The sequence below is a fragment of the Heliangelus exortis genome, chromosome 1 (genome assembly GCF_036169615.1).
Source record: "Heliangelus exortis chromosome 1, bHelExo1.hap1, whole genome shotgun sequence".
In the NCBI taxonomy this organism is placed as follows: domain Eukaryota; kingdom Metazoa; phylum Chordata; class Aves; order Apodiformes; family Trochilidae; genus Heliangelus; species Heliangelus exortis.
The window spans coordinates 88,020,549-88,038,189 of NC_092422.1; the positions used below are offsets into that span (position 1 = coordinate 88,020,549).

General features: G+C 43.5%; 1 protein-coding gene across 2 annotated transcripts in view; it reads right to left on the minus strand.

The window, feature by feature from the left end:
* Window positions 1-15,060, minus strand: part of BACE2 (beta-secretase 2) — a 48,706-nt gene extending 33,646 nt beyond the window's left edge. For both annotated transcript variants that reach the window (XM_071752782.1, XM_071752790.1), the window contains exon 1: window positions 14,088-15,060. In XM_071752782.1, coding sequence (XP_071608883.1) covers window positions 14,088-14,399 — 312 coding nt within the window. In that variant the 5' untranslated portion in view covers window positions 14,400-15,060. The remainder of the gene's footprint in view (window positions 1-14,087) is intronic.
* Between the last annotated feature and the right edge of the window lie 2,581 nt (window positions 15,061-17,641).

The following is a 17,641-nucleotide window of genomic DNA, read 5'->3' on the forward strand; positions in this document are numbered from 1 at the left end:
AGCCTTCCTTTAGAGCTTTTAGCACCTAGGCTTCAACAAAGCTTTGTCCCACATCTTCATTAGCAAGCACCTCATCCAGAGCTCACTTCTCCATCCCAAGAGAACATGGTGGTCAAAGGTTTCGGAGGGACAGCTATTACTTCCATCATTCATTCTAAAAAGAAACTGTAGTGACACCTGAAGTCCATATCTACCACCAGCCTGACTCTTAAGAGATACACTTGTGAATGCCATTGCTTATTTCATAGCTACTTTCTCAACCCAAACCTATTCCTTGCATTGAAACACCACAGAGCAGGCCTGCTGGGCACTGCTTGTCAGGATTTTGAAGTCTTTGGAGCAATGGCTTGCCACATCAGATGGCTACTAATCCCCAGAGCTATCTGTAGGCACTGTAGGAGGGGCTGAGGAGAGGGGCAGCTTCTAGCTCCACAGTAAATAGGAGGGGGGTGGAGATGGGTGAAGGGCTGCACAAAACATCATTTCATGATAGAGATCTGACACCACCAGTCAGAAGAAAAGGTTTTTTACTGGTGCCAGACAGCACCCTCAGCAAGCTTCTACACACCTGTATCCTTGTGCTGAACCACAGCCTGTCTTGCTTCGTTCCTGAAGAAAACCGCTGTCAAATTATTTCACTTAACCTGAAGTTAAACTTCCTCTCTGAAGAAAGACAACCACCTCAGTGAAAAACAACAAACCGCCTACCTCGAGAGCCTTAGGTTAAATGTCTGTATGTCTCTTCTGTTTACCAGTACTACAAGTACTACTTAGGGCATGATACTTTTAAAAAGCATAGTTTATGTCAAACAATTTTAGAGGTGTATTTTAGGAAAGAAAAAAAAAAAAAAAAAAAAAGGGACTCATCACATGAATACACTACCTTTCAAAATATGATATCCAAGGAGGACTTTTTGCTTTGTTTTTTTTTTAAAGGAAATTAAATCAGAAAGGCTATGGTAATGCATTATACTCAGTGAATGATTACAGTTATAAGCTGCATACAGTTTGGAATTTTAATTTTCTGAGGCTTTTGCTCTCCAAAATTAGCTTCCAATGTATTTTGTCAGGTTACCCTTTACCTCTATTGAGCATTAGAGAAACTGCTGTCTGAAAAAAAAAAAGGCATTTTTCGTTCTTCTCTATCTAGCTTCACATGTCCTACACTGTAAAAAACAATCTACTTTTTAAAAATTAAAGCAACAGCCTTTCAGCTGCCTTATCTGGGAGACTAAAACAGCTTTACATACTTGCACAGGACCAAGCTGTACTAAGTAAACTCAAGAAAGCTTGAACTGACTAATCTTTAAACCATCCTCATGCTGTACAAGCTTCTATACCATGAGTCATTGCCCATGTTTACTGTGCCATATGGAAATAACAATTAATCAAGGGTCATGGTTCAAACTTCAACACACCTTATGAAGCCCATTCCTAAGGTGCAGGCTGGGAGGTATCTTTAGTCTCATGAGTGCAGCTATTTGTTTTTGGCAAACTCCCTTTTGTCAAAGACACCACAGCATCCTTGCCCTTCAGTAGCAGTCTGAAGCCTCTCACGAGAGATTCTGTCTCACTCCTGTATTTCTACCTCTATGAAAAGCCCTCCCTCCCACCAAAGATCTGAACTTGAATCTCAAATTGAAATAAGACTCTTGATTTCAAATTGTATTGGAGATGTGAAGCCAAGTGCCAAAGCTGTTCCTGCAATACTTAAGAAGCTTTTGAAGGCAGTGATTAAATTTGAAAAATACTGTATTTCAGAAACAGGGAGGAAGAAAAAGAAGTTTGCAGGACAGCAGTGAGAAAAATCAGTGTTTTGAGATGGCTGCACACCAGGTCTGATCTCTTCCCTCTCCTCCCCCCCATCAACTTGCTCTTGTAGTGACACGATTCTTTTCAGATTTTTTTCCCCTCCTCTGTCAAGATGTTAGTTTTGGAGACAGGCATTTGTTAGAAAAGGTTGTATGAAGCCTGGAGACCTGCAAGAAGAAGACATGAAGGCAGGACACTCCTGACACATCAGGTTGATCTGCTGTTCCTGAAATAGGCTGTTCCCAGGAGTGGGGTCACTAATTATACCATCCTTTGAGCTGCACTAGGTTCTTATAGTGCTTTTCTTCAAGAAGGACACCAAATGCTTACATAGTATTTTCCAGCTGTTCCCTTAAAACACCATAGCAAAACTGAAGTGAATAAGCATAATTTTTCTCAGGTTTTCTCTATCTATGCACTGTAGTATGGATACGACCAGCCCTCCCAAAACATGAAAGCCAACAGATAGGACTATGTGGGAACCCCCATTCTGCTGCTCAGGCCAAGCTGATGCCTGTGAGGGCAGCCTCTCCTTCTTGAAGGCCAGGAAACTATTTACAATCCAATGTTTGTGTACTGGGATCCCTTGATTAGTCAAGACTGTTGGGACATGGAGAGGTAAATAAATATTAGCACACACCTTGGAAAACCAACTCTGAACTCCCTGTACTTCAAGGCACAACTTCTGCTATAAAAAATTCCACAACATGTTCTTCAGGACTGGACTTGCAGCACTGACAGATTTTGTTCTACCCAAAAGCTGCTACGTATTTCATCCTGCCAAAATGGGCTGTTTCATCCTGGGGAGCTGAAAAGGCTGGTCACTACATTTATCTGTCCTTTGACTCCCTTGATCTACCCCTTCCTCACCTGCCACAGCAGGTCCCACCTCCACTCTTGTGTTTCTCTCCAGGAACAGCCACCATCACACATCCTCACACACCTACTGGACTGCTGCTACATGGATGGTGAAGAGACACAACTTCTGGATCCACAGCTGCAGGCAAGGGGAGGTAGGGAAGAGATGAACTAAAAAAAAGAGGCAAGTCCAGCTATGTCAAGCAAAAAGACTGAAATCTGGCTATTCTGATTGTATTTCTTGCTAGAAAAGCTGTGTCACATCCCTGGGGAAAGGTGTAGGGCTGGGCAGCTGCCTGCTGGTCCATGCTATCTACATCGACTATAGGAATGTATGTGTGCAGCCTCAGGAGCACAAACAAAGTGATGCAGCTCAAGTGTTTTCATTTCCCTGGTAATTAATAAAGGGAATAGAATAGACGGGAGGTTTTTGCTCCCCATTTCACCTGACCTAGTTAGGATATTACCAAAGAGCAGAATTTGATTGTCATCATGGGCATTTCTTGGAATTATACAGGCGATGCCAAAGGTACACACAGAAAGCAGCTTTTCACTCCATAATACCAGGAATGGCTATTTGATAGCAAGAAAAAGAAAAAAAAATTGCTGTTAGGCAATATTGCAATAATGCGTTTGATTTATTAAAAATAAGAACAATCTTTTTTACTCGTATTTATTCTAACATTTTAACTAAAATATATGACAGGTCAATTTAAAAGGCAGATTTGAGTCTGAAGTGAAGATGTTTTTTAAAAAATTAAATTTTAAAAAATTCATTTTTTAAAAAGCAACAGTGTTTGCTCCCCTGCTATTGGATTCATTTATTTCTCTCTCTCCCCTACCATGCACACTTTACTCTTTACCCTGGCTAACACTGTGGAGGCAGCAGCTCTGGGAAATGAACTAGCTTCACCTGTGGCCCATACATCATTACAATTGTTAACCAAGTTGCACTATAAAAATCTTTATTACACAGAAGAAAACAAAGGCATGCAGGAACACAGCTTTATTTTCAGATACCAGGTTGAGTTTGTAGGGTAGGAAGACTTTTTTATGCTTTCATGTTGACATCTGCTACTGTGCCTTGAAACATCACACAGAAGACAGCTTCCTGCTATCCACTCCTCACGTATCCACCTGCATGTAGGACATTTTATAAGGGCACATAGTGATAGAACAAAGGGTAATTGTTTCAATCTGAAAGAGGGCAGATTTACATTAGATATTAGGAAGAAATTCTTCATTATGAGGGTGGTGAGACACTAGAATGGGTTGCCCTGGGAAGCTGTGAATGCTTCCTCCCTAGAAGTGTTCAAGGCCAGGCTGGATGGAACTTTGAGCAAACTGATTGTGTGGGAGGTGTCCTAGCCCTTAGCATGGAGTGTGGAACTAGATGATCCTTAAGGTCCCTTCCAACCCAAACCTTTCTATGATTCTATGACTAAGTTATCTTCTACTTCAGCCAGAGGTTACAGCTCATCGTGTGATGTCAGTACCTCAGGTCCTACAGAAGCCCAGAGTTCCAACAATTTATGCACTACAAGGAAGGCAACACATGCAGCAGCCACATTGCTGCCTCCATGCTGGAGCTGATGGTGCTCAGGATGGTAGAACTGTGCAAGTTCATCCATCGGCAACAGCAGACGTTGTCACACACACTCTGGCTCTGAAGACAGTTTCCAAACCTGAATAAAATCACTAGTATTTGGTCATTCACCAAGAAAAGGTTAACCCCAAGGCTCAGCAGAATGCAAACGGAAGTTAACTTCAGCTGGAACACGTGTCGCATGCCAGCATTCACAACCCCAACTGCTGAAAAATTTTCTTATTCAACCCCCTTCTTCAACATTATTTATCTCAGCAGCCCAAATGCAAAAAAATGGCACTTAGGATCATGAGAAATGTTTATTCTGTTCCCTGAAGGCCTTTCCATCTGTGAAGTAATGAGAAGATTATTCTGTGACAGATAAACTGAAGCACTGTGACTGCATTAGATGTTATCTTGCTATAGCACTTCTCAGATTTTTCGGAAAGTGTGACCACCTTTGGACTCCTCTGTCTTATTTGCAACCTGAGAGTAACAAAGAGGGAATAAACTTACAAATCCCTTTAGTCACAGAAAACTACCAGTAGGACTGATGAATAATTTCCTGACATGCCTCACATTTCACTCTTACCCATAGCAGACATCTATTAGGAAGCACAATGAATGAAAGCGTAGCTCTTTCTGTAACACACTTAGGCAGCCTGAGAATATTGCCCTGAAAGCTTCCAAACTGGTACAGCATGCTCTGTCTTGAAAAGACACTACAACTGTTAATTTCTTACCACACAAACACCAGCAGTCAAGGGTTGTGTATCAACTGGTATCATAAGAGAATTTGAGAAGTAAAGATTCTCACGAGGTAGTAAAAAAAAAAAAAAAAAAGAGAGAGAGAGAGAGAGAGAGAGGAAAAAGGATCTTCCCCTTAAGATTTCACAAATTCACAATTTTGAAAATAGATCTGAAACCTGAAGTCACAACATCCAAGTACATAATTTTCTATGCCAAAACTATTGCTGCTAAAGGTAGTCTTCAAAATTAACCTTCTGCTGACCTGATGTATTTTTTAGTTCCCTAATACCACAAAACAGTTTTCAACGTGCGACACGTGGGGCCCAGGCATCTGTATGATGGGTTAGCAGGTAAGCCCTATGCTGTTACAGAAGGTCCAAATGGCTGATCTTCTCTGGGATGAAGCTTCCTATGGTAGCAAAGAAAGAAACATAGTGGGTGAGAAAATTCTTGCATCTGGCCTTGGTGAGAGCCTTAAGCACAAACTGCTGCACCATGGCATACTCCAAGGTGTGCATCTGCAGGTTGCTCTTGCAGGCAGATCCACAAACAAATATCACGGAATTATCTGAGAGACAGCTGCCAAAACAAGCCAATTACTTGTTCCCTGTCAAATGGCAGGAGCTGGCCTTTAACGAAAGAAGGTTTACAGTCCCCCTCTCTATCAGGGGTGATGCTCAGTTCTTCAGTTGTTGCCTTTGTTCTTCAAAAAAAAAATTTTTAAATGGGGAAAAGCAGGGCTATCAAGCACTTTTAGATCCCTAGGAATAGATTAATTTGTGTTTTTAAGGAGAAGCTTACCAAGTATTGTACCTTTCCTCTTTTAAAATAGAACCGGACTGGAAATGACTTTGAGACAAGCATTTTCCCTAAGAACATGCATTGTAGCTTAACAGTAGTTTTTGCTAGTAAGTAGGCACAAAAATAAACCAACTGTAAAGCCAAATAAAATAAACTAATTTTAGTACTCACAAGCTGAGCAAAAAGGACAAAATCTACAAGTAATTTATTCTTCACAATTTCAAACTATTACTAAGCAGTGGCAAGGGAAAAGAAGGATTGTAGAGTGCAATTACTGTCTTAACAGATTCCCTTCAGAAGTGCCTTTTAATTATGACATATGAATTGTATTCCTTGAATTTTAATTTTCACTCAAGTAATATTTTTTGCCCCATCTAGCTTATTTTCCTCACATTCCCTCTCCATCATACCCCACAGGTTTCATTCTATTTGAGGACTCTCAAAGAAACAATGGTCTAGACCATCAGTCTCCCACTGCTCTCCCTGAAAAATATTCTCAGACATAAAAAGGCAGCAAGACCAGAAGGAAGAATGAGGGAACAACTCTGAGGGAGGAGAGAGGAGAAGGGGGAAAAATGTATTACTTTTATTAACCTTTGGTAGAAGAGGGAGCACACACTGGCTCTGGCCCAAGGCTTTATGAAGGCACGGGGGCTGACTTTGCTGTGTGACTGCTCTCTGACAAACACGGCCAAAAGACCATGGGACAACCACGCCTAGAGGAAGCTGGCTGAAAGAGCCAGATGTGTGGGCAGGAGCAGGTTCAGCAGCAAAAAACTTCCACCCTAGAGGGAAGAAGTTTACTGAGCTCTTCAGGCAGTTCTGGGCTGCTGCAGCCCTTGCTGTGCAGAGCATGGGGATGCTGCTGCCGCAGCAAAACCGAACCGCGCAGTTGATGTGGATGTGCTCAAGCTACTGCAGGTGCTGCTGGCCTTGATGGAACTCGCTGTGGGTTGAAGAGCCACCCCAGAAAAGCACACTAGATCCCTCCCCATCGTCAGGGGCAGACTGTTACCAGCCCAAGTTAGCTGTTTCTACTAGCTCAGTTCTTTCATGCCACATTCCGACCACATGGGTGGCTGCGAGGTGGGCATATGCAAAGGAGATGGGATAGTCAACTAACTTGTTATTTTAAAACTCAGGGGGTTCATGTGCAAAAAATTGCAAATAAAATCTATTTTAGTACTGGGCTATTTCAAGTGCTTTGAAGGACACTGAATTAGCAGATAGAAATTAAAGTGTAAAGCTTTTGATTTTAACTACAGCCTGGTAGCTGTACAACACATACTGCATTTGCTTCATGAGCTCAGATCTACATAGCACAGCTAGGCTGAAAAGTGGTTAGATGTGACAGCCCCATCAATGGCAGGAAAAAAAACAACTTCCTTCTTTCGGGGCAGCTGAGTGCTGCCTCCTTTACGTCGAAGATCTGATGTACTATGGGCAGAGAGAGGAGCAACACGATCCCTTATTTACTTACACAAATTATGATTATAACTGTATTTTACAGCCAGTAAGAAAAGGGAGAGAAGTATGTATAATTCATAGAAGAGATGCACACATGCAAGGGTATGCCATTGCATCAGCTTCTTTTTTCAAATGTAGCTATACTTGACAAAGACCAGATAACATTTCAGGTCAGACTCGCTTCACCTACAATAAGTGAGTTATTTTCAAAGATAATAAAATGTGGAAGCAATGTAATAGCTAACATGTCCTCACAGCCTCAAAGTCATAAGTGCCCTTCATGAAAATAAAGACCTCTGCAGGGTGTAGTAGTTTTTCAATCTGTCTCGCCGGCAACTATCCCTTGAGTTCACTGCCTTCTGGTTAAAGCAGAGGGGAAAAAAAAAAAATGAGAACACAATAAACAAGAAAAAAAAAAAAATCAGACTACTTCCCTAATAATTCCGAAAACGCAGGGTTTCCACATGGTCTTTCTTCTGTCCACTGTTTTTTGTTCGGTTTTTTTTTTTCCCCATCTTGCTCCTACTTCAAATCCAAAGAAATTTACTGGTTAATAACAGGCAGAATAGTTATTTGCTCACCCTCTACTTTTCTCTTTTGAAATTTAACTTACGCTTTTTTAGCTGTGATAGGGGATGAAATGCAAAGAGTTGTAAATTTGACACCTATTGTCACCACCCTTGCTTCTCAGAGTGTATGTTCTGCCACAGCCCTCCAGGGTCTGAATGCATGGCTGCTATGATCAACGACCCTAGATAATAATGCTTCCACCATTTCTCAGAAGGATGGAAAGCACCTTTAAAGGAACAGCTAGAGGGGCTCTAATCCAGCGGATCCTGAAATAGGAGCAAGTCCTGTGGAATGACCACCATGAACCCCTTCCATTCACTGTGACTCTGCACACAGACACGGCAGGCCATTGCATCCCACTTCCAAACACAGTGAGAAAAAGACTTGCTACAAAACACTAGCTGTGTTATACTGGGCAACTGCATTGTAATTAATACTCATGGTTTAGGCTATTTTTATAGGACAGGCTCCACTAACTACATGCATTCTCTTTTGCAAGGGCTAATTTGGTATGGAAGGAGGTGCTAGAATGCTCATTTGTGAAGGTAGTGACCTTTCTGTCAACCCAAACCTGTTATGTTTGTTTGCTTTGTCTTGGTCAAGAATACATTACACTACAGTACATCACTGTACCAGTCCTGTCTCTTAAGACTTTCAGGTCCTTGTGCTCTTTATTTTTCAGGCATCCAACCACCAAAAATCAGCATCTACCCAAATCATCATTGGAAAAAAAAATATTTTGCATTTCAATAATACTTCCATTAGAGGGATCTAGCAGGATTTTGATCCTGCCACCTCAAAACACTGCAATAAGCCAGAGCACTTGTCTCTGTACTTCGACCCTTCCTTTTTACTCAGCATTCATAAACAGCTAAAAAGGAAACACTAAGACCCATGCAGTTATTATAAATGAGAGAGAAACTTGAGTTGGAGCTTGTCTTCCACAGATGTCCTCTTCACTGGGTAAAAAGCTGGCTGTATGGCCAGGCCCAGAGAGTTGTAGTCAACGGAGTCAAATCCAGTTTCCAGCTGGTCACCAGTGGTGTTCCCTAGGGGTCAGTTTTGGGGCCAGTCTTGTTTAACAGCTTTATCAGTGATCTTGATGAGGGGATTGAGTGCTTCCTGAGCAAGTTTGCAGACACACACCAAACTGGGTGGGAGTGTTGATCTGCTCGAGGGCAGAAAGGCTCTGCAGAGGGATCTGGACTGGCTTGACAAGGCCAAGTGCTGGGTCCTGCATTTTGGGCACAACAGCCCCAGGTAATGTGGCAGGAATAGTGTGACAAGCAGAAGAAGGGAAGTGATCCTGCCCCTGTGCTCAGCACTAGTGAGGCAGTACCTTGAATCCTGTGCTCAGTTCTGGGCTACAAGAAAGACACTAATTGAACTGCTGGAGTGAGTTCAGAGAAAGGTAACCAAACTAGTGAAGGGTCTGGAGAACAACTCCTTTGAAGAGAGGCTGAGGGAACTGGGAATGTTTTATTATATATATAATAATATATATATTATTATATATACCCTTCAATATATATATATATATATATATACCCTTCAATATATATATAAAAAAAAATATAAAAATATTTTTAGAAGAGGAGGCTGAGCAGAGAGACATTATGGCTCTCTGCAACTACCTGAAAGGAGGTTGTAAGGAGGTGAGTGTTGGCCTCTTCTCTCAAGTAAATAATAATAGGACTAAAGGAAGTGGCCTGAAGTTGTACCAGGTGAGGTTTAGACTAGATATTAAGAAGAATTTCTTCACTGAGAGTAGTTAGGGATTGGAACAGGTGGCCTAGAGAGGTGGTAGAGTCACCATCCCTGGAGGTATTTGAAAACCGTGTAGACAAGGCACTTCAGGACATGCTCTAGTGGCACGGTGATATATATATAAATGTTACTTTGTGAAGGGGAGGGTGTTGATGGTTGGATGCTGTGATCTTAGAGGTCTTTTCCAACCATTACCATTCCATGATTCTGGTATTTGAACCTGAAAGGACTGCTTTTTCAAAACTTCTTGTATCTAGAAAGACTAAATGCCCTTTCATCAAAATCAAGAAAGCAGAGCTTAGCCTCTTAGGGAATAACACAGCTCCAGAAATCAGACTGTTATCACCTAATACAGCAAGACTAGTGAAGCGATGAAATTACATGAGCAGTTGAATATTTCTTCACAATCTTTACTTCTTCCAGGAGTCACTCAGGAATAAGAGCTATCGACAATTAAGGAAGAATGGCTGCACGTTCAGAATTTGCTAATTTGTGTGTTCACCATCTTCAAATTACCAAGCTGTAAATTATAGGAGTATGTACACAGGTGACATGTTTAATACATATCCTTCTTTATTCTTCTTCTCTTTAACAGCAGGAAGAAATTGAAGGGAAGATAGAATCCCACTGATTATATGAAAATTGGAGATTGTGTTTCATGGTGAAGGCCCTTGAACCTTCACAACATTCATGTTGATCTTAAAGCTTCTGAGCAAGTTCACAGGACAGGTTTTTGCTCACCCCCCACACAGAGTAAACTGTCAAAATAAACAGATTATTAGGATTATTAAGATAAACAGACAAAAACCTCTTCATGAATAGAATGGACACCCAAAATTTCAAAAAAGAGCTGTGGTATTCAGAGCACAAGTCAGATCCTACCGTGCTTTCAGTACCCACTAATCAAACCACAAGTACGTGACTCTCAGATCTCAGGAGGCATGTGCCTGGCCTCTCTTCACAGTAAGTTGCAGGAATAACATTTATTTGGTCTCAGTAAAAGCACAATTTGAAATGCAGTGGGGCTGGTATGACTACCACTACCTCATACAATGATGACTAGCACAAGAGGCAAGGCAAGGCAACAGCACTTTTTTGCAAACGTTTAATGCAGTCCAGATGGACTTCAAGAAAGCTGTGAAGAACGTGGGGTGTTTTAACAGTTTGTCTATTCTAGTGGTCAGAAGACTGTAGGAGAAAAGAAATTAATATGAAGAGAATACCAGTGAAGATAGCGAAAAACCCTAAATAATCTTTGATTCAATTCCTCACAGTGGTTATAATCTTGGGGCAGACAAAATAATAAAAGATAGAGTAAAGGAATTACCCCAGATTACTTAAAGAAATAAAAAGTAAGAACAGTGCACGCAATTCATATTGGGTCTTGCCACCTCAGATCTAAATCTGGAAGTGGGAAAAGTGCACCAATATAGACAGATGTAAAGCATGTAGTCTGTCAGAAGTAGGACATATAATAATACATCCATGAAATAAAAGACAAATCTATTACACCCTTCAATAAAACAGACATCCTTTTTTGCCTTCACAGAATTCTTAAGTAGAGCTGCATGACAATGAGGGAGATCTGGAGATCTGATATGATTCTAATACTATATAATAAAAGTGGAAATGGTCAGCAATACTTTGGATGCAAACTGGATTGACTGCACTGAAGTTTCCTCTCTTAAAAATATGACAAATTTAACATCATGCAGCTGCTCTATCATTAGAACAAGTATTTCAGAACTGTCATTGTGAAAATAAGTTCTGTGCTTTATGACAAATCAGAATTGGAACCAATGCCAAACAGTGTGCCTTAAATGACCTGAAAGATGAATTTCTTTCATAGTAGCTTCCTTCCAAGAACTGCAATTAAAAAAAGAAAATTTCTAAAAATGCAACTGAGCAGCAACGTAAGCTCTTTCACAGTAGCGCTGAAGTCTTTCACAAATGCTCATTCCCCACACTGGCAACAGGAGGCTTTCAATACTTAACACAGACACACAAACACACACTTCTAAAGTTACCAGGCTCCAATGTTATTGTAACTGCAACATTTAAACCTGTGCACAAGGTGCTGTTTGGTCTTGGCTCACTATTTCCTAGCCTACATTCACCCATCCCCTCTCTGGGATGCCACCTGTAGCATCACCTCTGCTATCCACCTTTCTTCTCAAACTGTGCTGCTGCTCTGCAACTCTTCTTCATCACCAGTATCCATCTTCCTCTTCTCAAAACATCAGGGCAGCGTTGCCCCATGTGGAGGCTGGGCTGTCCTGAGAGAGGTCTGGGTGAGGAAGGAAGTCGGCTTGGGCAAAAGTTCAGTGCCAGAGAGGTGCAAGAGTAAAGGAGGGTGTCCAAGCACCACTTTACACTGCAGCTTATGACATGAGGCAAAGGTTGGGAGAAACATTTACATCAACAATAGACATCTCCACTTTTCTACCTCATTGTGGACCACTCTGACTCCACTAACTAGTTGGAGTAGTAGTTAAACAAGCAGATTAACACAATTCCAACACTTGACAGTATCAAGATACTTTTAGTAGCAGCCCTGTGAAAGATTCAAGTTCCAGTAGCCAGTAGCAACTTTGCAGCTTTATACTATTCATTGCAAAGTAGAAAAACAACAAGCATATTTATGATCTTTTAAGTCTTCCAGTTCCAGGCAGGAAACAAGACAAATCAATCTCCATCAAAAGTAGAGAACACATTTTAACTTCACTCTACTGAGTCACTACACACCAAGATCTGATTTTGGAAACAACAAGTGCATTTCTAACCTTACTTATAACGTTTGTGGGCTTACTCATGAATAAAACTTCACATGTGCTAAACACCAGTGGTGGTCTTTTAAATAATTAACTTTGCAAGAGCTCAGAACTAGCTTAAAAAAGTAAACCTTTGCAACTAGATTCAGTCTGCAACTAGATTTTTTTTCAACTACATTACACTGAGGCAAGTGTATCTGAAACCTTACATCACATGTAATACAAGTAATACTAGCTGTTAAGCGTAAGTGAAGCCTCCAGGTGCACTGAGGGCAGCACATTTCTCCCTCTTAGACCTCCAGCCACCTGTCATATTTTCTCCATTTCTTCCAATTTCAGAATGCCCCTAGACATCTAAGAAGATGATATGCTTGATAGCAGCTTTTTCTACCTAATTTTTTTTAAGACGTGCTGAATTGGAATATTAGTCCAATCAAATCTGGTATCTTGATTCTGTCAGAAACCAATATTGAATGTTCCCTGGAGTAATGAAGCACACACAGTATCACACTAATAAAACTGGCCAAATATGCAACTCATGGCACAGAGGAAAAATTATTTCATGGCCTCTGTGGCTATCGGACCACACGTGGTCACATCAGATCTAGTTTGCTGGGGTTTTTTTTAAACTCCATTTGTTGTTCATAAAACAAGTCCACCCTTTTCCAATATATGTATTGATCCTCTTGCCATACATTTCAATTAGAGTGACAATGTGGCCAATCTTCTTACATTCAAGGTGTAAAAAAAGAAAGCTCACCTAAGTTCAAAAATGTAACAACGGGTGAACACTCCCTGTTGGCTAGACATTTTGGCACTCATAGGCTTTTTATTACGAAGAGGAGCTGAAGCAGGAGAAAAAGGATGTTTTTGTGTACTCTGGGAGTGCAAGGACCTAAACCCTCGGAGCAAACACTAAATTCTACGGAAAAGCCCCGAGGGCTTTCAGGAAATTAATCCCCACTCAGCTGACTAGTCATCCCCACCAGCAGCTCAGCACGGCTCCTCCTAGGATCTCATGACACAGATGAAAGAGCAACTACATTGAAAAAAACAAACAAAAAAAAAACTTCAGCAATGCTGGTGAAGGCAGATAGGGGAGAATCGAGGAAACACGGTCTATTTGAAAGCAGTATTCAAAAGGCACACGTTCTTTGTCTTATTAATGAATAACACATGAATTCCCGAAAGAAGAGGCAGATTGTGCCTAGCCATCACTTAGTTAGGAGACTTCGAGTGATTCTGCCGGGGGCACCAGGAGGATCTCTCAAAGGACCCAATCGCAAGGCAACGCATGTTAAAAAACAAAAGAATAAAAACCCCCAAACACCCTGTGACCCTAAAACAGTTATTTCGACGGGCAGAGCGATTCGCTTCGAAGCAAAGAGGCATGAGACAATCTAAATCCCCAGAATTTTCCGAAGATTGCGGGGGGTTAAGGGAGGATGGGGGGGGGGGGGTGAGGGAGAGGGGATACCGGTGGGATAGCGTCTCCCGCCCGGCCCGCGGAATCACCGCTGCCGCCGCTCCCCCGCGCCGGGCACAGTCATCGGGGAGGGTGAAGAAGGGGGGGGAGGCGCCAGCACCGAGCACCGGGAGAAAGTTGCGTTTGGGCTGGGGGGGCAGGAGACTCTCGGCCCACCAAGGAAAAGTTTGGGCACCCTCTCCCCCACCCCCCAAGGCTGCAGCCCCTGGCCCCCTCCTACCGCCTGCGGCGGCGTCCCGATCAGCATCTCCAGGTAGTAGCCACGGCCGGAGTCCCCCTGCAGATTGTCCACCATCCCTAAAAAGTTGAGGGTGCCGCCGGGATCCGAGGCCAGGGCCAAGCCATCGGCGCCGCCGAGGGGATCCTGCTGCCGGCTGCCGCTCCCCGGCCGCAGCACCACCGGAGAGGGCGGCGACCCGCCGGGGGCGGCCGGGTGGGACACACGGAGTGGTATGGAGAAGAAAGCCCGGCAGAACCCCGCGGTGCCGGCCAGGAGGAACAGGAGGCCGGGAGCCGCCAGCGGCGTCCCCATGCCGGCGGCTGCGCGGGGGCTGGGGGACGCTTCCCAACTGCAGCCGCTCCGGCCGGAGGCAGCGGCCGCCTGGCTGCCAGACTGGAGCAGCCAGGGGGAGGAGGAGGAGGTGGAGGAGGAGGAGGAAGGAGAATAAGAGAGCGGCTTCCCCACGCCCCAGCTTCATCTCCCCCTCCCCCGAACCGAGCTCCACCTCGCGTTTCTCCCGCACGGTCCCCGGGCAGCCGGAGCCGCTCCTGCTGCCCGGGGGCTGCGCAGGAAAGTTGCTCCGGCCTCGGAGCCCGCGGGAGAAACTTCCCGGCTCGGCCCAGCCCGTAGCCCCGCTAACGGAGCGTGACGGCACGCTGGGGAGAAAAGTTTCCGAAAGCCTTCAAGGAAGGGTGGCGAGGCGAGCAAGCGGGGATCCGAGCCGAAGGGAGGCGGCCAAGGATAGGGGCTCCGGGCCCCTCCCGCATCGGCGACTCGACTCTCACAGCCGGCGGATCCGGGCTCCGGCTCCGCTCGCCTCAGGAGTCCGCAGGAGCGGAGGCTGTAGCTAGGCAGGGGGTAGAGGAGGAGGAAGGGTGAGGTGGGAGCGCGGAGCCGGGGATGCCGTGGGTGGCCGTGGCGCGGGTGGCAGCAGCCTCATTTCACAGCGGTGGCTCCTGGTGTGAGGAGCGGGCGGGTGTGCGTGTGTGTGTATGTGTGTGCGTGCGTGTGTGTAAATTCGTCTGCTGTTCTAGTAAGAGGAAGGAAGGAAAAACGTCCGCTTGTTAGAAAGCCTGCGAGGCTTCAAATGCCTCCATCGCACAGGGAATGAATGACACCTAGTCTACTGCGGCCTTTGGAAAAGGTGGCAAAGCTTAGGAGGGAATTAGTCCATTATACATCCGAATTAATGACAGTGCTAGATAGATCATTAGATGGAGCACGTAGTCCAAAAGGCTTGAAAAATAACACTGGGAAAGTCTAACCAGAATCAGTTCATGTTTGTTTGTTCCTGACGCACACAACACCCTCCACCCCCACCCCGCCACACACACTTCCCATTCCTTTGTAGTAGTGAAAAATACAAGCCTAAGTCATGCACACTCTTAGATCTTCTGACCAGTTTGATGTCCTAGGCAACCACCTGGTTTGTCCTTGTGTGTAAATCTGCAAGCTGCATCGACTGAGCCCCCTCCTCTGACATAGTAAACAGTGAGGGCTCCCTGTCTCCCTTCCTTTGAGCGGGAATAATCCATCTGAAAGATTCGCAAGTACTTCACACCTAGGAGGTGGACAGCACTAGTGTACACTGCCAGAATGGCTGAGCAAACTATTTGCTGAAGTGTACCTAGATGAGGTTGTTATTCGTAGCTATTGCCAAAGTTTCTCGCAGAGGACAATCCTTAAAAAGATACAGGAATCAACCAGCCCTTCCTGAGGGAAAAAAGGTGTTTTCACTTTTCCCACTGATATTTCAGTATTCTGAGGTCTTCATTACTCAAAATTTGGCACCTCTGCTCTCATGTTGTAGCTTTTCCCGTAGATCAGTTCAGTGCCTTTGGTGCAGTTCATCTTTTTCCTCTGCCTCCACAGCAGGAGGTGGACATGGACCCTGTCCCTGTTGCCCTTGGGGCTCTCTGTTAGAGGAGGAACGAGCTGTCATGCTCTTAACCTCACTTTGCTGCAGCTGGGGAAGTGGGACGTCTTCAAGGGGTTTGACCTGGCTGAGGACTTGGGTAGAGAGCATAGAGGAAGCTTGATCTGAGGAGGTTATTTTACCTGTGGGAAACTACAAATCTTGTCAAAAGGTGAAATTGTGCATACTTCCCCCCTGCTGCAGAGCAATCTATTTGCCTGACAAGTAGGAACGTGAAATATTGCAGTTCTGGTATGTCTAGTCTCACCTTCTCTGGGCAGAGCTGGAAAAGGCTGCTCTAGGCTGATGGCTACTGAACACCTGAGGGAGTGGCAGCATGGCTCACGCGAAGAGGCTGTCTCCAGGGTGCTACAGTAATGGCTTTTTCTGTCGTAGCTGGGAGAGTGACAGGGTATACTGTAAGGCCTGTGTAGTTGGAGCTGAAGCTGAGGGGGAATTAAAAGGCTTAGAGCTCTTCATGGGTGAGCTGGAAACTAAAGAAATAGCCCCGCCCCTTTGAAAAAGGAAGTGTGAAAAGTAATCAGAAGTATAATTGAACACCCCCTCAGAGTGGCAGGGATGTATTTATAACAGTCAGCTGCTATATACATTTTGTTTTAATTCTTTACAGTACAGTAAGTCTTCCCTCTTGTCACTGTTGCTAAGATACGTTACCATACTTCTGGGTAAAGCAATATCAGTCAAAAAAAGTATAGAGTTTTCAAAGTATAGAAGATATAGCATATGGTTCAGGTGTTCAAGACAAAACTTGTTTTTTTTCATACTGTTTGTTGTAAGTTCTCCTTTCTTGTCCTGTTTTCCACAGACCTTGATAAATCTTGTAGTAAATGCATATCAGACAGCTGCTGCATATGAAGTGGTGTATGTGTAACCTTTCTGCCCTCCCATCACATCATCCCAGCAGGGGTTGTGTTCATGCAATAGCGTGTTGTGAGGTTCCTGCCTTGCCTTGTCTGCTCCTTTATTTACCTAAGGATCTGATAAGGCTTGGACTGTGCCAAATGCAGGTGAGTAGTCCCAGTGTAGTTATAAACAACGGCAGGGATGGGCCTTAAAAGAGCAGTATAAACATCTGCTTTTGAAAGGAGACATTATGAAGTCCTCCCAGAGCTGAACGTAACTATATAAAAAACATTCATGGCAGAGGAAATCATCTATATGTAATTAAGGCCACTCCAGTCAATATGAACATTAATTTATTTGTGTGTTTTCTGTATTTCATACAGAAAATAAATTAAGCACTAAAAATAGATACAAGTTTAAATGGTTTTACTCTTTGTTTTCTAGAGTATTTGAATAATCATGTTTTCTGTATTTTTGTTATTCCAATTGAGTATTATTTGAGTAAATAATAATAATCTTTAAATATCAGCCCCTATGAATAGGTCACTTATTCACATATAAATTATGTGAATTAAGTCAGGAAAGTCCTGACTTTGCTCCACCTCTGCATTTATGTAATGTGGTGGTATTGTGGGGCTTTAAACCTTGAGCTTCTTGACAGTGAATTAACATATGTCTCTATAACATAGCCTTCCACCAGTATTTACAGATTACAGCACATCATAAAAATGCAGCTGCTCTGTGTTATGGACAAGGTAACTAAGTCAGAAGGACA